General features: G+C 39.4%; 1 protein-coding gene across 1 annotated transcript in view; it reads right to left on the bottom strand.

The window, feature by feature from the left end:
- The window catches only part of LOC123976770 (oxysterol-binding protein-related protein 10), a 60220-nt gene that overhangs the window by 24683 nt on the left and 11587 nt on the right, over window positions 1–23950 (bottom strand). Inside the window, exons 4-7 of the mRNA XM_046059117.1 lie at window positions 22925–22993; window positions 16809–17006; window positions 7586–7826; window positions 794–924 (exon numbers count right to left, since the gene is read on the bottom strand). Coding sequence (XP_045915073.1) covers window positions 794–924; window positions 7586–7826; window positions 16809–17006; window positions 22925–22993 — 639 coding nt within the window. The remainder of the gene's footprint in view (window positions 1–793; window positions 925–7585; window positions 7827–16808; window positions 17007–22924; window positions 22994–23950) is intronic.

Here is a 23950-nt window from a genome sequence, read left to right as displayed (position 1 = left end):
TCTCAATATCTCCTCTTACAAACAAAAGATACAGCTCCTGCCTGCAAAAAAGAACTTTTCAGGTATTCAAATGTGTTTTTAAATGTTTTCTTTGTCTCTACCAATAGGGGGACTTATTGACTAAACTTAAGTTTTGATATAAACTTAATCCATAAGTTTATATCAAAATTTTAAAGTCACCAAAGTTGGAGATACATCATGTGATAATAATGTAACATGGACTCAAAAACAATGTTCCCTGTGATGGACGATCTAAAAGCAAGCACATTTCAAGTCTGTGCAAATGTGCTTAAGTAATTTAAACAACGGGTAACTGGAAAATAGTCAATGAATCTAAAAATGCACTTTGAAATGTTAGCAATAAGTAAAATATGCATAATATGCATCGTTTTGTGTGTTTGGGAAATACCATCAGACCCCTCCCCCACTCTTTCCTCATGTTTGCTGTGTTTATCTGCACTGTCACTATCCAATAAAGGCAAAACACTCTTCTGCCTTGTTGCATGCACCTGCAACCTTTAGGCAAAAGCGTCAGCCAAATGAGTAACTGTAAAATAATTTTACTTTACAGCCGTCCAACCAAGCCCTGTCTTGAAAAACACCTGAAACACTCTCCCAGTTTGAAATTGGAGTATTTCAGTTTCAGGATTTCCTAGATTAATTGTGTAGCCCTACAGTGGTCTCAGTCCCACATCTCACTATAAACCCTGATCTCTAATGACAACAGGGGAAGGAAGAAGAAAAACACAAAAGACCGAGGTGATATTTAACAGAATGATGTAATGTTTCTCACCTCAGCACCATGGGACAGACTCCTTTTCCTGAGGGCCGGGGAGGGCTCGGCAGATCGTAGAGGAGTCAGACCTCCGTTCCTCAACAGCTCCCCTGAGGGCGACTTTGGTGCAGTCCACACAGGAACACCATCTGAAAAACGACAAGGCAGCGTCAGAGCCGACTGCCGGCTTTTAGTGAACAACAGTTAGGAGGAGATGCTTGGGATTCACTACTATATGATGTATACTGTTGATGTGTGTGTATTAATGCTTGATTTTGGGTTGGATGAAACTGATAAGACTACTCAGAGAGGGACGAGTGAGAAAACCCATAGCACGCTATGTCCTATTTATTTCTGACATTCAATATTAAGGCTGTCATAAATGGTAATGAACCAAGACTGTGTGATAGACCGAGATTAGACATCAGGAAATTGTGTGGGTGGGTGGGTGAGTATGTGTGTGCGCGCGTGTCTGTTGAAATTTAATAATTTTTATATCCTGGCCTGTTGTATACTGACTAAGGTCAGCCAAACAGAAATGAATAGAATGATGATTCATTTGGACTCCGGGCCACAAACAATAAAATGTTTTGCAGAAATATGATAAATCTACATCCTGTACAGTCTGTCTCGTACTGTAACTGAGCCTTGAAACAATTTCACGGCAGTTTCTGCTGTTGTATAGGCATTTCAAAAATCAATACATAATCTGAAAGTACTCAAACTCTGCTGTCTTCACCTACAGGGGATGGACTGTCAGAGGTGATGATTCAACTGGATGGTCTTTCCCTATAACTGAATTTCAGTCAAGCGTTGTGGAAGCTACATTTGACAACCACTCCTTATTGACATGATTTTTCAGACTTTCCTTTTGACCATATTACAAATTGTTTGTGACTGATGCACCAACCAGACTAAGAGTCTACAGCCACGCTAGCGTCTCTGTGAGTCTACACAGTCGTGCATTGACCTATATTCTAAAGTCAGCATGCCAACATGCTCACAATGACGATGTTAACAAGCTATGTTAAGAAGGTATAATGTTTACCATGTTCATCATCTTGTTTTGCCATGTTAGACAACTAAGACTTGCCAGTACGCACTAAACACAAAGCCTAGCTGTGTCTGATGGGAATGCCATCAGTTTGTAGGTCATTAACCAAAGCTTTGGACAAACGTTATTACAGTTGATCCAGATCCTTGAACGTGTACCAAATTTTATGGCAATCCATCCAAAAACAACAGTGTTGGGCCGACCAACCAACTGACAGACCAACACCGCCATCTCTAAAGACATGGGGCTTCTATGGTTATAAATTCAGGCAGCTAAGACTGTAAATCAAAAAGTTGCTACAGAAGTGGAATTATACAGTATAACATTAGAAAAAAAGTGAGAAAATGGGAGATAATTCAATATTTTTGTATCAGGAAAATATGAATTTTATAATTGCTTTATAAAATTCTGCTGTCCAGATTTCTGGACATAAATTTCATTATTTTACATTTCATTTTGTCATATTGTGACATACAAATACTGTAATATTTAATATTGTCATATTCATTTTAATTATTACTCAGCACTACATCTAGCAATTACTTATCTTAAAGCAGCCTGAATTATAGGTCCATAAGTAAGGTGAAAAGTCTCCAAGTCTCTCAAACTCTTGCCAACAGGAAAACTGCATGACTTAAGAGGAACTAATGTTTACAACACTGAAAGAGTCTCCTCACTGGATTTCTGCATAACAACAATACAAACTTCAGCCTCCAAATAAGACAAAAATTCAGTCACCGCCTCTGACAGCCTTCTAACATTGTGCTTCAACAAATCTGTATTTTATGCAGGGCTATGGCACTGATCATATTTTATGTTTCCTGTATGAACAGACTCATCAGAAAACCTAGCTGCAAGTTTCCTCATTTAAAAGCTTCTTAAATACATCAAAGTTGTAGATCCCATTTCAAAGTACTGTTAATGGAATGGTACCACAGGCCCTTCTCATCTCTAGTCCCAACACTCAAATTGGGTTAAAAGTCTAATGCACCAAAAGGCTGTATTTTGATCTCCATTAGTGCGAAGCAAGCTGTGCTGACACAGGTTGACAGGCTGGTGAGCCTGAGGCAAGGCTGTCTCAGCAAAATGTGTTGAAATAGCCCTCAGGCCAGGCCACTGCTTTGGTCAAATGACAGTTTTGACAAGAACTTGAAAAGTGCTATTGAGCCTCCTCCTACGATACTGGACTTACTAATATATACTACACTAATATATTGGAGACATGAACAGGGGGTGGTTTTGCCCAAAGGCGAGTGAAATGTTAATGAGTTGGCAATACAGTGAAAATTGAATTTTTGAAAAGGTTATTCTTATTTGAAAGTTAATAGTTTCATGAGACTTCATTTCGAGATTGAGCTTTAGGGGAAACGTTTCTGGGAATAGTTCATGCACTTATGCTGGTAATAATGCTTTTACAGTAGCTGGTTTACAAACACAAATTATGACAGATACGTCTACTTTGATACTTTCTCTGAGATGTCACAATGAAGCACCAGAAGTAGAAACACTCAGTGAGCAGGGGTGGGTAGTAAGTCACGACAAGTAAGTAAAAAAGTTGTTTAGGAACAGTAACTTTTCACATTTATTTTTACTTTTTATTCAAGTGTTTTTTTGGCGCCAGTAATCTACTTTAATTCATCTAAATTTGGCATTTATACCTTCGTTTCAACTAGTATGTTATCTACTATGCATTTTGCGACATTAATTAAGAAGTGCTTCACTTTCCAATAATGCTGTATTTAAAGCTTATTTAGCTAGATGTAGAACAAATGTAGGCTACACATTTAAGATAGATAATGACTGGATTGATTCTCATATATTAACAGAATTATTGTGCAGAGCACAGCTTTTTTTGTGATGAAAATTAGGCTTTTAAATTATCTATTTTTGTCTAATTTTATCCAATCTACAGTGAATTCACTAAATAGAATGACACCGGTGAAACTGATTTTGGCTTTCACTCAGTAGGCTGCTAATTAAATTTTTGAGAAGCATAGGGAGAGAGAAAATATGGGTGGATAGAACCCATGACGCACATATGTAGGCTATCCCTACTTCATTCAACGATGGGCTGCTCCCGTGTTATTGCCACAATAATCCTTCACATTGTAAAGATTACATTGGGTGGCTGAGCTATCGGTGAAGGCAAATCATATGTAGAGCCCTTCATATCAAAGCAAGTGGTTTGGTTCACTGCACATCTATATCAACAGATATAGTCATCAATAGTAGGCTAGGCAGCAAGTATGATCCTACAGATACCTTTGTGTAGATAAAAAATAAAAAGTTAAATAATTATATTAAACTGAAATAGCTAAATTAGAAATAATGAACAATGGTGTGTGCAAGACAAAAGGCATTCCCTAGAAATAACCAGTGGTCATTTATATCCTGTTGCACAGTGGTGAAATACTTATTCCAAAAAAAAGACTTGGACTTTCATAAAGACTTGAAGATCTCTAACCTGCACACACTAAAATGTATGGAAACACAAAGTAAGTTGTACTTTGAGTAGTTTATTGACCAAGTACTATAACTTCAGTAGGTTTGTCAAATGATAATGTTTACTTGAGCAATGTTTTATGATAGTAATTGTACTTTTAATTGAGTTTCAGTACTCTACCCACCACTGTCAGTGAGCAGGGGGGATGTCTGGGCCATTGGATAGAGACATGCAGGTGAATCAAAAGGCTGTCGCAGATCAAACAGTGGAGAGACAAAGATTCATGCAGTAGATGTTTCCAATGGCTTTACCTTCCATTTCTGGGCTGTGACATTGATTCAGATTTTGTGATACTTTCACAACCATCTCTTAACTTCCACGTTCCTCTTGTCACTTATATTTTAAGTTTAAAATGTTCCATTTTCTGCTGTCTACGTTAAGCTGCGAAGGGGACTCGTTTGCAAGGTAAATTTCCTTTATGGATTTTAATTTCCTTAAAGGAAAATGTTCTGCGTCTGAGGGTGAAAGAGACATACTGTTGGGCTTCAAGCTCTTTATGGCAGTGACAGAGGGGAGGGGAGGGAAGGGGGATCCAAAAAAGAGCTAGAGCGAGCAGCAAAGATCCTCCGTGACATCAGCTGATGATATGCTGTCTTGTTTGTGACTGGCAGGTTCTTGGTGGGGGTTTACAAAGATCCTTCAAGTTCCTTGACTGTCTAGTCAATTACTATAGGTAACTCAAACAATCTACTCTGGTTTTGTAGTGCTAAGAGCCTGGAGGGACAAGCGTGCCAGCCAAACTCAGTCCAACCTCATGCTCGGCTCTCTACCAAAAGAGTTATCTTGCCCATGCAGTGGCAAAGCTTTCCTGTGTGGGCATAACAAAACCATTCAACCAACCGACCAGCCAGCCACTCCCTTTATCAGCTACATCAAATCTGGATGCTGCTCATGCCAGTGAGCCACTACCAAACATTTTGCAATACCGACGATCCTAACAAAAATCTCCTCACTGAGGTGTGGGGGGTACATGCCGGAAGCGGGGAGCAGCTGGACCCCCACAGGACTTATCAGCCAGGCAGCGGAAGGAAAGAGGTTTGTACTTGCGGCCCAGTGGTCCCACTCCACACCACCCCCTGTCTGATGAACAGGTACAGGGAAGGGTGACTGTTGGCGCAAAGAGAAGACCAACAAACTGTGAGGACTGGCAGATTGGTTGGGATTTGGCACCCACTCAAACCCAGACCCCAAAAGACCTTCCCAAAGTCATAGATGGAGGTGAACCACAACTTCTTGGCTTAAAAACTCCACCAAAAACATGCACCTGTAGGGTTTAAAGGATGGCAGCTGTCATCAGTTTCAATTCACATCAGTTACAATGGACTCCAATGGGCACCAAGAAACCACAACAAAACCATCCATCCATTTTCCACTACTTATCCAGGTCACTTCACCTTAGCCTTGTCCTCCAGCGGTTCCTGGGGGATCCCAAGGCGCTCTCAAGCTAGATGGTATATGTCATCCTTTCAGCATCTCCTGGGTCTACCTTGCCTCAGTTGGACATGCCTGGAATACCTCCACCAAGAGGTGGCTAGGAGGCAGAATGGCTCCTTTCAATGGATGTGAATGCTTGCACTACTAATGCCATCTCTAAAGGTGTGTTCAAACAGAAAGAGTGTACATTTTAGAGGTTGCATGAACGCATGCAAAGTCAAAGTAAAGACCAGACATTTCCCGGTTATCTGTCTGTGGTCATACTTGCACTAGATGAAATAAGTTTTTGAGATGTTCATTTACTTTGGTATGTTAGTCCAGATGAGCCAACCCTCCCAAGATATAACAAAATGTATGTTTACAGTGCAGTAAAATAATGTATTACAGGAGTATGCGCCACATCATGTAGCACTTCATTTCTTGATATTGGTGTTGTATGATGAACAATTGACAATACCATATGGTTTCACTGAATAATTAATTAAATATAATGTCTTAATATACCTATCTAAAGAAACCTTATTTCTTGACTGGCTACTCTCTGCTGTCTCTGATGATGACATCTTTTGTCAGGGAGCAAGAGGGAGCGGTGAGTGAGCAATTTGTTGCAATACACAACCCTCACCAATAGATGTCACTAAAACTTCCTTAACCTTTAATGGACCTAAGGTGAGATTGTTCTGTCGAAAGCAGAGAAGTGGGCTATGCTGCAGGAAATTTCTATAGGCAAAATGCACATTAAAGCACATTTCTGCTTTAACTTATGGGTGGCCATTGGTGTCCATTGTAACTGCTGTGAATCCAAACTGACATGTGCCATCTTCCACAAAAGGAGCAAGCTAAAAATTTTCAGAACAAGTCTACAGACAGTGAGTTTTTGGTACTCAATAGATTTTCACTGGAGTATTACTTTAAGTCAGATCGATTCCTCTTTCGTGCAAGAAACATGTATGGGGCTGTTGTTCGATAGCGACTTGGGAGACTGTAAATGGATTACAATCTTCTGTTCTTGGGAAAATGGGATTAGTCCACAAAGTTTGATGGATTTCACATTTTCTTAACAGAGTCTATTGTCCTGAATTTGGACTCTACCTTCCACCTTTAGGCACTGTCTCCGTAATCCTAATGATTCGTGTTGTGCCAATAGAACCACCCTCAGGCTGCAAATGGTTTAAAATCGAAACAACTTTATTGGATCCATAGTGATCTGGCACAGAGAGGGTTAAACATGGCAGAGGTTTGACATTTTAGGCACCAGTGTGGATTCCTTTGGCAAAGACTTAATCCTTTGAGGAGATTTAAAGTGCATAGTATTAGTCAGTATATTTAGGTTTAGCCATTCACACATAAACCCTGAATTTTTCTGACATGCATGCTGGGAGACAGTCTGAAATGCTTTCAGGGATTCTGTAAACAAGATTGACAATAAATTCACACTTTACATTCATGCTTGTACTTGGCACTACCACGATTAGCAGTGAATGCAACAGACAACACTGAAGAGACACAATAATGAATGGAAAACAACACAGAACAACACTAACAACTACAAACTATGACAAAAAAAAAGCACAAATGGTACCAAATAAAACACACAATTTAACACAATAATGCAACATTCAACAACATTTACTACAAACATTGAAGTTCATGGTACCCATCAGGCAGGGACAAGAGCCACAGTCCAGCTGCCCCAGATGGCCCTTGCCGCTTGTGTTGGGCTCAGGAGGAGGGGACTGGAAAGACAAGAGGGATGGGAGAGATAGACGGGTCGGGGGCTCCAGTAACTGCACTGGAACGGGGCCCGGAGCAGACTCACCAGAGGGGGCTCCGTGGGCAGAGTAGTTGCGCTCGGAGGCCTGGGACTGAGTAGGTGCCTGGCTATGGCTCTGGGTCTTTTGGAGGATGTTTAGGCACTCTCCCAGGCAGCTGAGTGTGGCAGCCGACGTGGCTTTGAGCAACAGCAGGTCCTGGTCCAAACAGGAGAGAGGGCCTTTGGTGGGTAGAGAGTCAATGGACTGAACCAAGTTCTTCTGTTGGCCCTCTGCTTGGGACATCACCTGGAGGACAACAGTGACGTACAGCGTTAAAATACATTGTCAACTGTCAAAATACATAATTAACGGTCACTTTACTCGAAATAACAGTGAGCCACTGATGTAAAGAGATGGATCTGATTTTTCCACATAATAGGGCATCAGTTACTTAAGTAGAGGCAATGAGTCCTGTAACTGCATCTGTCAGCCAGCCTTACCATACAATATTTTAAGCCACAATGCAACATTAAAAACAACCCGGATGGCTAGGAAATATCCCAGTCAATAATTTACAGTAGATCATTTAATGTAAAATAAACTACTCCCAATGTACATAGGTAGGAAAAAACCTTGGATACATACACCCTTTTAGTCTTTGTATGTCTAATTTTAATTAACAACTTTAAGGAGCAAGAACTTCAATGGGTAATTACATGTATTTGCCTTTAAAGAAGAAGATAATAATTTTGTGAAAAGACCAAAACAAACAATGATATAGCATATTCCTCTGTGCCAAAGACCTTCATTGTTGTCCAGAAACTATTAAAAACAAATCAGTGAGCCACACAGTTGTATTTGGTGACATGTTCCTTCACTGCGATGAACATGGGCACTGTAATTAGTCAATTCCGTGTCATTAATACTCAATATTGCACCAAACGTGTATTAATGTGCAGCTGAAAATAGTTGCACCATTACTCCTCTTTCAGTAAGGCTTGTTAGCTAGTGCACATCTGTTTTCGGGAAATCATTTGGCCTTTTTATATAATGACACTGTAGATCTGTGGCCCATTTTTAAATATTTATGTCTTCAGTAGGAACTGATGTGCTTGGGGCTGGTGCCACAGATGGATTTATAGTTGATTTTGGTATTTTCATGGGATTTGTTGACAATAATAAAAACAAAAAAACACCAGCTCCATTCCTAAATGGCCATTTTCTGTTAACTCATGAATTGCAGCTCTAATTGGCAAGTCTGATGTTTCATTGTGAAGTGTCATCAAATCCTTAAAAAAAGTTTATTTGCTTGTTAAAACAGTGAGAAGGAAACTAGTCAAATTTTCATTAATGGGGTTTTAAAGCTGGTTATTGATCATTAAGGACATCTCATTCTAAATGTAAAATGGCACACAATGTCTTTGAATGTCAGCAAATAATTTTGAAATAGTCAAACTACTAAGACAGGACAGCATTCAGAGTTTGTACTTCCTTCAACACAACCAAAATGTAGATACACACTAGAGAGACAAATGTGACACTATATCTTCCACCATCTCATATAACAAACATACACTGTTTTGCTTGTGCGTAGGAAGTGATGAAACTTCAGCATTAATTGTGGTGGTCACCTCAGTTTTAACTACAAGCAACTGATCCACAACTGATCCACGCAACCATCTGCTCAAAAACGGCAGTGCCAAAAAACAAACTGCAAAAACTCTTCAAACTGGAAAAGTTCTCCATTATGCACCTACAGACACACAGAACATTTCTTACTGAGAATAATTTCTGTGTGACTCACCTATGAGAGTCTAAATGTGTCACAAAAGGAAGTAGACAAAGTCAGTTCTCGCTAGCGGGTAATAAGCTTCTCTTGGGGCTAATGAATCTGGGTTGTTTATCAGCTTGGAAATGTTGTATTCATTAATATTATATGGCTTCACACACACTCGTCCTCCGCACACACTTCAGTAGCACATCTGTCTCCCTATATCACTACACAGAGCTATTTTGGAGTCACTGAGAGCTGTTGCTGTGGGGTTCTATGTAGCATAAACATTCATCTAAAAGAGTTTGTTTTTTTTTTTTTATAAAGGACAGAGCTTGTCCAACTATTTACTAGGGTCGGATGTTGAATTCCTCACGCAGATGGAGCTCAAATTTTTGTCGCCAATGCTTGTTATAAATAGATTCTTAGTGTTCAGCATGCTGATACCATATCATTTTCAAAGTGCCCTTCAAATGATGGTGGTTTCATTTCACACAGGCATTTAATTTTTTAGAGCTAAAAACCCTCAAGACAGATGTTTCTGTGTCCCACTCATGATGGACACAATTTTACTGCACTTTATGTGGTCATAAAGGGCTGGATATAATTATTGATTGCCTTTCTATACTACATGCTGACATTCTTCATTATATCAAGATATCATGGTTAAAAATTCTTACACCTAATTGTCATGGCTTACTAAAGTGAATGAGCAAAAAGCGCTCTTATGTGCAAATTAATCCACAACAATAAGGCTAAAGGGGTGGTAAGAGAGAAGCAATTTACTGCAGCCATTTTGGTGAAAATACGACTTTAACTTTTCCATCAAGAAAACTGGTCACAAATAAAATTCATTGTACAGCCTGACCAATACTGGAGTTTTGAGACAAATGAGGATATTTGAGAGTTTTAAAAGCTGACTAAACATATCTTTGACATTTCTGTACACCAACTCCTTGTTACTTACCAGCCAACATAGAACACAGATACTGATAAACTGTGATGAACAAAGACTGGCTGAGATAATCCAGCTAAGATGGGCCAGGCCATGTTACGGGTCCTTTTCAACCCCCTGATAAAGCAACATTAAGTAGTAATTTTATCTTAAAATAACAGCTTCAAAATCATTTTGATGGTACGCTTACTTGTAATAGGGAGAACGGCATCTCTGTCATTCACTTTGGTATTGCCCTATGTAGGATTGGAACCCCAGGCAGGAAACCTATGGCGAGAATGGTGTAATGCCTTAAAGCACCACACAGTCACACACCAACAAGACTCTTTAGCAAGCTAGCTATAAGAAGAAGCTAACTTAGTAAAGTTTTCGACTTGCTAGTTTTTGATCATAAAAAAATGTAAATCATAACAAACGCATGTGTACATGTGTCCTTATTTACAACAGCATTGAATTAATGTTACACTCTGAAACAGTAGGGGTGCCAAATCGCAAAAAAACACCAAATCTTACATCATGCTGTTTTAAGTCTACAGGATGAGTGTTTCATTCTAATAGATAGATACAGATTTATAAGTACATATAGTCACATATTGATATTGAAGTTATTGGATAATTGTAGCAAAGCTGCACAACTGTCAATATCACACATTTCTGTACATTACGTGTTCTGCAACAGGAAAATAAAAATAATAATTTTATTTATATAGCCCTTATCAAACAAAAGTACAAAGTGTGTCACAAAAGTACAGGTAGTGATCTAGAAAAAGGATAACTGCATCTGTAGTGCACTAGTAAAACCAGAAATCAGAGCTGCCTCAGGGTCTACACTCACTGAAGAAGCCTTCAGCGACACAGGCCATTTGCTGAATGTCATCCCCTCTCTCTCCCCTGCCTTTCCTGTCTCTCTTTACAGTCACTGTCAAATACAGCAGAAACTGCAAAATAAATGTGTTGCTATGCAACCATAAGTAACGCTAAAAAAACTCTATACAGGGTTCACAAATAACACAGCTCACCAGGTTTTATGATGCTCACTAAATTTGTAGCCACCTTTGTAGTTACACAAACATGGGAAAACGCCTGTGGCGGAAAGGATTATTGCACTTGCGCCAATAGAGACAAAAATATGAGACAAAGAAAACAAGAGAGAGAAATTGGTAATTTAAAGCAAAAAAGGTCACGAACTGGTAAAGGTATCATCTCTCAGAATACCTGACTGAAGGACACACACATCCATACACACAGCCTTTTTTAAAGGGTCCTTATTGTGCAACTGTCAGCAAGTGAACATCATAAATACAACCTGACCTCAAGTGGTCACCAATAATGTACCAGAGCCTCCTTCAAGTAGCATTCAGATAGACTCACATACTTAGAGAAACTGAAAGACACTCAGACACATAATAAATATGAGTGTGTCATATAAAGAAACTAGTCTCTTCTTCCTTTTATTCCATCATAAAAAAGCTCATAAATGTAACTAAAAGACATTCAGATGATAGATAGATAGATAGATAGATAGATAGATAATCTATAGAGATATAGATTATACTCTCTCTCTCTCTCGACAAAAACTATGCTTGTGAATTTTTAAATAATGTTGCTCTCAGTATTTGGTTTATAAGCAGATTACACTGTTAGATTTGAATATAAAAAGGAGCATAAAATTACAGCAGACCTCTGCTACAAAGCTAAGTCATTGGGTTTACAGTAATGGCAGCTCCTCCCACCACACGCACACACACACACACACACACACACAAGCCAACAGGACCAGAGATGCTTCCAGAAATAGCCTAACCCCAGTGATCCAGCTCTCCTGCAGCAGTGTAAGTACCCAGTGGTGCTGCTGCACTGAGAGTCGAGGCGTTTGATGAGTTCACATCAGCCGTGACAAGCTGGCTGAGGAGAGACGGTAATGTGGTCTGACTCCCGCTGTCACACATTCAGAGGAAAGACACATGCATGCATGGATGGACAGATGGATGGGAGGTGACAGGCATGACAATGGCCTGAACATTCAGCCCAAGACCACACCAACATATTGGTAATTACTTTAATGCTACCTTTCAGAGATATTAGAGTAAGATGCTACATATTTTTTTGAAAATGTAACAACCTGAAATGTATCATAGTAATGTGTAAAACATAGATGGCTCTTATCTCCAAAAATGCTTTATAAAACACACCTCAAGGCTATGCTTGAAATAAAAAAAAATATCTAATAATCACATGTTAACATTTTCCATCATATAAATATATGAAACATATTTCTGTTTTTTGCGTTACAGGTATCTTTCATTTAGATTTCTAAATAAATAATATTTGGCAGTTTGGTACTGCATGTATTTTGTACATGTCATGTAGACACAAAACATACCAAATACCTATGTTCAAACATACAAAAACATGATTTGGGGGGGGGGTGGCGGCGTATTCCATGGTTTACCACAATATGAAAACAACACGCTTTGAAAAAGAAAGTTGTATGCATCTGTAGCTGGGTTGGGGAATGTCTTATAGGAAGTAACAGTATGGTGTTTATGAATATTATCAGCGACAGTAACCAGAAATATAGGATGTACAACACAACATCCCTTCTACCATAAATCCACTGATAATCAGCACACAGCAGCTTTTAGGTCTCTCCAGCGTACAGTGGTGCATAAATCACAGTGCAAGCGCACACTCCTTTACCGCCGACCCCAGCTTCCCCCGCTCCCGTGCCAAACCCGTCAGACAAGTTTATGGGCCTGTAATGAATAAAGGAAGGAGAACAACAAATGACATGAGGAGGGAGGGAAGGCGGTTGGAGGCTGAGAAGGAATAGTCTTGACGGGAGAAGCTAAATGACGGCAGATATATGAATCAGGTCACAGGAAGCAGCAACCCTATTCTTCAGGACCAAAAGAGTGTGAAGCCGGACTGAAAATGAATCACACATCACAGAGGGCCTTGTTTTCTCCGTCTGTAGAGAAAACACTAGCACCAAAGGAGTGTTTGTTTTGCCTAACGATCACACCATCTGGTATTTACTCAAACTGTCCCAGGATCACTTGAGGAGACAGACTCTGATCCTGAGAGGTGAGAAATTATCCTCCACTCACACTGATCGCTAGTTGCTCTCTTTCTGTCACACAGTGAATAACTTAGAAGAGATATTCTTAGCGAGACGAGGCAGACACACAGCGAGCTGCGTCTGCATGGGGAATTTAACAACTTGAAGCCAACCTGGTCTTCAATGAACAACAAAGCATGAAAGAAAGATTTTGCATGAAATACTGATGCTCCTCCAACAGTGTCATCAGAGTGACAAGCCGAGGAACCAGATGAACTGTCGAGGTAAACGCAAAGTTTTTAATACCCAGTTTAGATAATAGTTCTACAGTCTACTCCCTCCTGTGTTAGTTTTAGGAGAAGAGACACGACAATTCAAGGTGCTCAGATCCTACTGTGAGGTTTCAATTACATGACGGGTTATTAGGCAAGCAGCGTTTTTTTTCCTATGGCGTATTAGAAAGCCATATTTGGCAGACACCAAACTAAGCTGCTTTGTTCCACTTTAAGAAAGACAATACATGAGAGAAAGGCCTTTGTTATTCTGGAGCAAGGATCAGATAGCTACCGGTGAAGGATTGTCTTCTAATCCCTGTAACCTTCAAATGGGCAACAAGGTCAAACAGTGAGCTCAGGGTGTCTCTGAACAATAAATAACTAGACAAAAACAAAAATACATACATACATACATACATACATACATACAGTATGGTTAATTAGTGCTCAAACAATTAGTCAATAAACAAAAAATGTGTTTATCCAAATTCACTGATTCTAGCTTCTCAAATGTGAGGATTTTTTTGTCCATTTTAAATCACTATAATTCAGATATCTATCCATTCTGAATGTTGGGCCGACAAAACAAGCAACCTGTGTTTTTTTTTTTTTTTTTACTTTTGTAGCGCTATGGATATGTTTATTTATGAGTAGGTCACTGTTTTGTTTGTGTAATGCGTGCACACATGGGTGACTTGATGCACATTCCTGCCAATGATTTCCACTGATGTACAGAGGTGCCAATGAACACAGCAATGTACAAACAATGGAAGACAAAGACTGCAAGCTAGTAAATATAGATGCAAACAATCACGATGCTGGCTCAAATTGTGATGTTTGTCAGCCATCGCCGACGGATGACCCAACCCTACCACATACACACACACACAAGCTAGTTGCTAACTTTATCTGTCTGCTGTTTGAGCAAAGTCGTGTACAGATTATCAGAGCTTTTTTGCTGAAAACAGCTGCCTGCTGATGAGAGACTGAATCAGTAATGTTACATGCCATAAAACCAAAACATTGAGCTGAAAGATGCTGAAACACTCCATAGAGCTCAAGGGAGCTGCAGAGTCAAGTGATAAGTCTCAGTGTGATTGTCACTACAAGCAACAACTTTCACTTACACATTGTTATTTGATCCACCATAAAAACCCCAAAATATTGATTATAGCAGCTCTGAATAGAAATGTAACTTTAATGTAACATTTTTTTCTACCTATGAAATCAAATTTCCTTTCAAACTTTATCCTTCTGGTCTGAATGAGTAACTAAAGGCACTGATATTTGGCATAATAAAGGGCATACAATTTATATGCAATTTAGGTTTTTGCAGTTGAGCAACCTACACCTGAACAGCTCAAGGACAAAAACAAGTCAGAAAGTATTATGCGGGGATCAAACAACATTTTCCATGACATAACCTCTTCCCTGTCGGCTTCTATTTTTCTCCTCTGTACCAACACTTTATATGGGCAGACGTGTTTTACATTTAGAAAGCCTCTTGTCTCTCCTTGTCCATGTTTCTTCCTCCTTTCAAACTGCTAAGTCATCTTATCTCCATAATTCAGCGGATGCACAGCGGATGTACTCAGATGCACAGCTGTCTGGCAATGGTCCGAAAAGCATCATTTCACATCACATCTTCATTTCTAAACACAAGGGTGAAAGCAAAAATGCTGCAGCTAATTGCTGTATAGTTTCCCAGCCAGGCATACAATCATGTCTTCATCATGTCTTTATGATTTCCGCTCCGCAAAAACCCAACATCAGGCCTAATCTCTTGCAATTAATCACTATAAACCAAATGCAGACAGTCTATTAAGAAGAGACAGGGGGAAATAAAACTCTCTTGAAAGATAAGCAGAGAAGTGAATGACTGAGCTGAGTGAACGGAGATGTAACAGATGAGGGCAGAGTGGTAACTAAAACTGACAGGCCTGGTGACTGTGGCGGAGAGAATTAATTAATGAAGATTTGAACTTCAAACTAAATCAAAAACTGATTGGAAATTTCAAGTGGATGGATTTGTAATTAACTCAGGATGTGCTTTCAGGTCTGTAAACTTAAATATGGATATAGTATCAAAAACTATAAACATGTACACATTCATGGATTAGCAGAAAAATGCAGTCAGGAATATTAAACGTTCTATATGGACAAGCATTGCTGTCACTTTTCCCAGTTCATCATCTTCTCTATTTATCTTCCATGCACACACAGACACTTTTACATCTCACATGTTGATTACAGCACACACTCACCAGACTGACCCTGATTCAACAACATATGCTCCACCAGCACTTCACCTTCTCACCTTCCATGTTAATCAGTATTGATATATTCCACATAAATGCCCACAAAGCTGAACTTACAGTAAAGGCTGAGCACACCGCAGTTAGTGTTGAGCCTGCCAGCAAGCCAGAAATATCTGCTGAACTCACTGCACCAGTGTCCCACCTGAGACCAGTGTAGAGGCTCTGAAGACAAAGGCCACGGAAAATACAGTGCAGCTTTTGGAGTTTGGTCCAAATGATCAGAAACAACTAACTTTCTTGAAGGACTTTATCCAAGGTTAAAGTCTTTTCTGTTTAAAAGCAAGACTTTTTAAAATTCTAACATTTGAAAGATCTTTTTTTAAAGATAAATTCACTTTATTACAACTTAGGTCTTATTATTACTAAAATGAATGATGTACAAAATAACGCCAAGGTAACTGCTGAGATCTACAAAGGCAGCAACATTCAGAAAGCTAACAATTATTCAGGTAGTGACTGAACCCACAGGTTAGCCAAACTTATTTTTAAAAAAGCTGAATAGTAAAAGTAACCAAGCGTGAGAGACTCAAAGGACCACTACGACCTGCAAAAAAAGGGTGACATGATGAAAGGCAAAGACAGCCAAAGGTGTCAGTAAGATGCTTGTCTATTTGTAAGAAGTAATTCAGAGAAGAAGTAGTGCATAAGATACCGGTCCTTGAGAAATGAATCAAGCATCAGCTTCCTTATAAACATGCTGAATACTTATATTATTTCACCTTATTTAGTTTGGACAAATAAATCAAACTATGAGAATAAGACCCAAGTTGCAATAAAACAGATTTATACTTTTTACGTTGCCTTGGCAAATCTCTGCTTGCTTGCTTTGTTTTTGTGCAACCTCTTGTAAAAGGCAAAAGCAAGTCACAAGGCCACGGGTAAAGTTTTGTTATGCCTTTGACACCCACCTCTTTGACCTCCAGCAGCCGTCCCGGGTACTGACTCCTGGCCCGCCGAGCTGCAGCCGGAGATTTGTGGTGGGTGATGGTGACGATGTTGCTAGGTGAGGCCGTGTGGCTCAGGTGCCTCTGAGAACCCGGGGATGAAGATGGGGTAAGGTGGGGAAGGAGGGAGAAGCTACGGGTCCGACCAGAGGATGAGGAGCCCTGGGGGAAGCAGGGGATGACACAGACAGGGAGAGAGAGAGAGTGAGAGAAAGAGAGAGAGACAGAGAGAGATTTGGGTGGAAATTTAAGTGTGGAAGGAGCATGATAATGTAAAGGAAGAGAAACAACGAGAGTATAACGAATGCCAGGGATCTATTCCGCAAATCAAATAAACGTTTGCTACAAAAAGGTTCAGGATTAGATTTGTACAGAAAATAGACTTATGTTTATAGGGTTCTTTGCCTGCTAATAGAGAACAGCAATGTGCATATGCAATCTGCGGTAATTCAGTTTTAGCCGACACAAATTGGTAGCACTCTTTTTTAGCAATACGTCTCTTGCACTTTAACTGTCTACGTTTCTTTAGTATTACTGAAATTAAGACTAGAAATTCACTGCTAACTTAACTTTCAAGCTCACTGTAATGTTAAAGCAATTTAAATAAAGTTGGGTCACCGTGCATCATATGGTCAATACTGTAATGTCGAAAGACCACCATGAGTATCTCTTCTCTCTCAGATTTTTTCTTCTTAAGTAGACAGTACAGTAAATTAACACTGTCGTAAGATAGCAAAGCTGAATGCTATTCGGTTTTTCCCTGTTTAAGCTTGAAGTTACAAACAACTTGTAGACTATAATGTTGTTTCAACAAAGAACTGGCTATTAACTATTATCTATTAGTCAGAGGTTGACAAAACCCAGCTAATAAATGTGGCTCAGTTTTAGCCTAGAAGCATTTTCTTTCTATCTGTGACAAAGTTCCTGTACTTTGTAAATGAGACCACCTATTTAACCATTTCACTCCAAACGACAAAATCTAATTTGGCAGTAACACAATAGAAATATGCCATCTCTTTCTGTCAGTCCTACACCAACATTAATTTTGCACAGCAGGACAGTCATTTAAAGAACTGTGGGAAAAAAAAGCACCAAATCTTCATGTTGGAGTAGCTGCAATACTATTTTATTGTTTCTATATTTGCATATAATTAATGTACTAATATCAATTTATCTGTCTGCATACACCTGTCAAATGCTCTTTTGCTTTTAACGTGTTCTGGATTACTAAATTCATTATCATTATTATTAGTAGTAGTAAAAGGTTTAATCTAGAAGAGCGCAGGGAGAGGTAAAGGCATTTTTGTCTCTGAAACAAAGAAACTTGCATAATCTCTGAAAGTGTCATAGCGTCCATAACATAACATGTAAATGAACAGAGATAAAACCAAATTTCCACCCCCAAGTTAACCTAGTACAAAAACAAAAACATTTCACCTGATAAACGCAACTGATTTTGAGAGACTAGGTGTTTTTTTAAAAAGGTAGTCATCTCTTTTGTTGTTTTGTTTTGTAGTTCTCCACACGGAAGCTCAAGTCACATTGCATTCTTCATTTTGATGCTTCCTTCGCTTCCCCTCTGTGACTCTTGTCTCTTCAGTTCACTGACCTCTGTGCTCACATGGGCAGCAATGTCAGAACAGTATCTCTCTCTTCTGTCTTTCCTCTCCATTACTGTAGTTTACAGCAGCGCAGGGAGAGATCAGGCATCAGAGATTTATCCCTCAGAAGAGCACAGAGGTCTGGTCACTGCAGCGATGAAAATAAAATAGATCAAATAACCAGCATCCACCCCAGAACACTGCTCACTGAGAGGGAAACTAACAGCCGTCGCTTTGCAGTAACACAGGAAATCAAGCCAAACGTTATATATTACGAGATAAATGCTTGTTATTCTGCTTCGTTGCATAGTTTTAGAGGATAAAACTGCATGCATTTGACACAAAGAAATCACATTAAAATGACTAAGAACATTTTACTTGTGATTAGATGCATCCAAACACTAAATAGAGGGAGTTTCAGTATAGTAGGTAGGTTCTTGTGTAATCACTTTAACAGGAAATAATCAGCTTACAGGAGAGAACGCTGCTGTATTGTGCAAGGCTAAAGACACGAGCCGTGAGTAAGCAGAAAAGGAACAGCATTTCAGAAGTGCGAACAGATAGACACATGGAGGTTTTGTGCTCCAAAAAACTGGCACAGAGCCCCAAGCATTTGAGTAAAGTGGAACGGAAAGAAGATGTCAGACCAAGAAAATTCAAAGGGGAAAAAGGAAAGGAGGGGCAGTGGTGGAAGGAAGATGCAGGAAAGTATCTTGCACAGGCGAGAGGAACATACAAAATATTCCTGAATTGGACCTTAGACTAACAAACTAAAGATCAATCAGGAACCGGGTCAATAATAAATATCACGTAGAGCAGTGTTTCCCCAATATTTTTTTCTTTCATATCCCTTTGATCAACACCATTAAAAATCTTCCTTTTATCAAGTTTTTTCTGCCCAAAACTTAATTCTAAAAACCTGATTTTCTTAAAACAATAAAAATTAAGGAATTCTGTTTCAGGGTGTAAAAGTCCTTATGCTTGCTGCTTCACAGGTGCTCTGCTGTCACTCGACCGTGGGCGGACTTGGCCCCGTGTGAGGCAGCGTGGGTAGATGGTACAACGGTCAGCTGCTGACCTGTCCTTTTCTACACAACAATGAGCAACACTAATTACACACAATAATCTTTTTCAATAATAACCTTAGTGAGAGGATCTGGAAATAGTTTTTAAATACCTGTACACAGATACTGTTAGTATTAAGTATCTTAAGTATTGATCTGTTTCAGGCCTAAAAGTAAATTATTGGAAAAGGCCTAGACCTTAAACAGCATGCAGACCTTGGTACACAAAACCTTTCATTCAAATTAAATTCTTTCAAGGTAATTTCCTGGTTTTCAAACACACCAGTAGGAAGGAGCTGGATTTTCTTTATTCAAGCAGAAAGTCCACAGTTTGATGCTTGCCCTTCCTGTCATGAGTGTGTCTGTGTGTGTGTGTGTTTGTGTGTAGTTGCAGCTTCACAATTTGTACAGCTTGAAACTTGCCTAAGCTCTAAAACCACAAACCACTGACACACACAAAAAAGTCTAAATAAAAGCCATATAAACTGTTAACTGGATGGGTAGAAATGAATAGTGGGGAAAAAACAAGTCTGTGATTTTTACTTCACACCAGTGGATGTTGTGTATATAATGGGGATGAGTTTAAAGTAAAAAAAATAAATAAAAAGAAGCAATTTTTAAAGGTGGGACGTAGTTCTGCAAAGGGAAATTTGGACAATGATCTAATATTTAAAAAATCCTGGCTACGGCTCGTATAGTAAATTTGTATCCCATCCTAAGCACTAACAGAAAAGCTCTAGTCATCCCTTCTCACATCTAATACCTGATGAGGGCTTCACAGGCTGTGCAGCTGCAAGAAAGACTTGTTTCCTCTTTAGTGGTTTTAACTGAAACCAGGACAACTAAAGATAGACTTTGAGAGTAGCGACTGAACAATCACCGCTGAAACAGTCTACCTGCAGGAATCAGCGGTGGTTAGACAGAGGAAACTGGCTTGTGGGAACTCCTCCAGCTGAGACCTCTGAAAGGTTTGTATCATTGTAGTGAACAAGGTCAAACTCTCCTACGGGACCTTAGAGCCTACAGAAAGCTCCAGCCAGAGAGGGTCTACTCTACTGTCAATAAAGAGATTATTGAACAAGGCGCTTCCTTACACTGCTGATGTGGTTATGTCAGTATGCGTGTCTTACAATGTAAACTGTCAATGTGGTTACACAGAGGCAGACAAATCTTGTTTTTCTTGTATACAGTGGATAACATTATTCTGACTCTACCTTTGAAGAGATTATGTACTTCTTAGTTCCACCAAATTATTAACAAAGCAGGTGCCTCACCAGTACAGAGTTATAGAAGGAAAGATATGCAAGGTACGTGATGAAACATGGCAGCCCTAGATTTGTTAACTGAGTTTCAATGTTCACTCTTGACCTTGGAAAAAGCAGTTGACAAAACAATCTCTTCTCAAGGTCCATAATTCAGCTGTTCTGGAGTTATCAGTCAGCTAATGGAGTCAGATCAGTTGTCATGGAAATGTAGGTATTCACACTTTAAGACAGAGGCTCCCAAACGCACACCAGCACCAAGCCCAAGAACATTTGCTGCTGGGTTAAGATTCTCAGTGTTTGACCCGCTGATATCACTTCCGGTCCGCAACACTTAAAAGGTGTATCATATGCAATTGGACAGCTTGAAAGGATAATTCCAGTTTATTTCACCTGGTGTTTTTCTCATAAAAGTGGTCATAGTGGCTCTATGGGTCATGCAAACTTTTTCCTCGGCACCTCCGTTGTAGCGATTCAGGGAAACAGGGACGCAAAACAACGAATGTCAGGGCAAGCTGTGCGAGCCTCCTACAGCTTTTCAGATAAACACGAATCTTGTTTCATTACTGGCAATCCGTGCACTCGCAGTTAAATTTTTTAGGAGATGCACATGAGCTACAGCATAGCCCACAGTGTAGCGTCAGAGCTTATACGCCTAGCTGCTGTAGGTACAGTATAACCACTAAACACATGAGTATAAATCATGCTTAAGTTTTGATTTAGTTTTGTTTTTAGTCTCTCCCACTCACTCTCTTGTTGTCTTTTTTCTCTATCTGTGTTTCTATCATTTTAAAAAGTCCCCAAAAAGTATTTAATGCTTGCCTGAGGTATCGGTAAAGCAAAATGCAACAGAGTGCAATAGAAACAGACTTAAATGAATAAATCACGATGTGCATGGGACTTGACACTTACACTAAATCTTCCGCTCCACTTAAGAGATAAAAAATAGCAGCGGATGAAAACCATAGATCTGTGTGGAGCAATTAATACAAGAAATAAACGGAAATGTCATATATCCATCACATTTTCAACATTGTTTTCCATTGTTTCAGGTTTCACTGGAGCTTATTTAATTACATCACCATGTTGACTCTTCTTCTGCAATGGTTTAATGGCACCTGACTGGATCTCAATGAACCAACTCCTGATAGTCACACAACAGTATTGGATGGAAACCCATATTGTCTTTACATTTGGGATGGAAACTTGCCTATTTTCACATAAATAAATCTATCTGCTAACTCTATCTGCTGATGAAAATCATTTGATATGATCAACTTTTGAGGTTACAGTTTCTAATAAAATTGCACAATATTTTTTATTTTATCCACCGTCCACGTCTATCCACAGATAAAATACTGAACCATCAATGCTGAGGAGAAAACTGGCATTCCAACATACTCCTACCTGATATCCATGATGTTCTTCTACCTCATCAACTTTAAAATAAAAGCCTCCCAAAGCCAAGCATGATAAATGTATTTGCGGCATCTGTATCGATCAACAGTATAAAACGTGTCAGCACTCTTTTATTCAGTTTCTTATAAAGATGCATGAAAATGCCCTTTTTATTTGTAATAAATAAAGCCTGCTACACATTTTCTGCCATGGTGATCTGTTATCAGAGATGTAGCTGAGCCTCCACTGCTGGCTGCCTCATCGCCGGAGTGGCTTTGATAATGATCTGAGAGGCAGACAGTGCAGCTCAGGGAAGGATTAGACCACAACAGTGGGTACAGTAATAACAGCTGCTGCCGTGGCAATGCCCTGCAGTCACCGAACAGGAACAAAACGCCCGCTCAGCTCTGCAGGGCAGAAGTAAAAAAGAGACAGACCATCTTCCTCCTTCCACTTTTCCTTGCTTATGCAATTTTCTCTCATCTTTTGATTGCTTTTCTCATCACGGCTGAGCAGAGTAATTGGACTTTCCCCTCGCACCAGCTGTGCAGAAGTTTGAAGTGGTAAAGAGCTACATGTGGAATAAGTGAACCGGCGATGAGGCAGCATAATGAGGCTGCGGTAGTTAATTGTTTAAAAAGACACATGAAAGAAAGCAGTCCGCATGGGAAATAAAGTGAGTGTCCCTTGTCTTTTCTATTGTTTGTCGAACAAGAAGTATAGTGCATCATAGGTGGTAATGTATGTGGACTCACCAGCACCTCTTGGCCTCCACCTGCTCTTTCCACACTCAAGTGTTCATCGGAGCCCTTCAACTTCCTCACCTGAAACCAAACGCAAAACTTGAATTAGTGAAAAACATGACTAACGCATATGCTCCTATGAAAGGCACAAAGGAAGGCACTGAATGGTTTCATGAGTATAAAAATTATGTGAATCACATGTAGAGTGCAATCTCGCTTATATGATATACTGTATGTAAATGAGATGGACGAAACATAGTAAACACCTTTTTATTTTAACCAATATAATATAAACAAAACCATTAAGCACAACCTTAAAATTTGAGAGTGTCAAAAAACATCATATGCTTCACAAAGCAAGGATTTATAGCAGGTCAGTTGAATTTAATTGTTTTAGATCTTATAGATATTCATAATAAACTGGCAACTCATGTGTTTTTCTTTCAATTGAATGCATCACAATGATAAATAGATACATGGAAGCAACATTTCACAACACAACCACTCGCATTCTTGCAGAAGCTGTTAGCAAGTAAACATCAGACTAAACTTTACACTGCTGCAATATACACCAGTCACCAAAAGAATGTCAGAAGTTAAAAACTCAGTTTAAAACATATTACAGGCATACCGACATCAGCTTGTTTATTCATAGCTACAGGAAAAATTAACAACAAATATTTCTTCACGGCTTCCATGTACAAAATCAACTTTAATACCAAAAGTTTGCCAAAGACATAACAAAGTTTAGATTATTTCTCTCCTTCATGCACTGTTGGTTTCCACCCTGTCACAACCTGCAGTGGCGCTCTAGAAGGAGCTCTATAACAAGCATCAATCTCCACTGGATCAGGCGAATGGGGATACAGGCCTATCCCACTGAGCTACAGACAGCACACACAAATACATCAACTAATCCCGTGAAGGCCATGCAAAACCCCCTAAAACTGCACATGCTCAAATATTAATCCATGAAACCCATATTAGAAATGAGTGATTATGTATAAAGGTAGTTACTACTACACCCAACACAGAAAT

Source organism: Micropterus dolomieu, linkage group LG09, assembly GCF_021292245.1.
Source record: "Micropterus dolomieu isolate WLL.071019.BEF.003 ecotype Adirondacks linkage group LG09, ASM2129224v1, whole genome shotgun sequence".
NCBI lineage: Eukaryota > Metazoa > Chordata > Actinopteri > Centrarchiformes > Centrarchidae > Micropterus > Micropterus dolomieu.
Note: the sequence above shows the minus strand (reverse complement) of the source record. Positions and strands in the feature narration are given on the sequence as shown.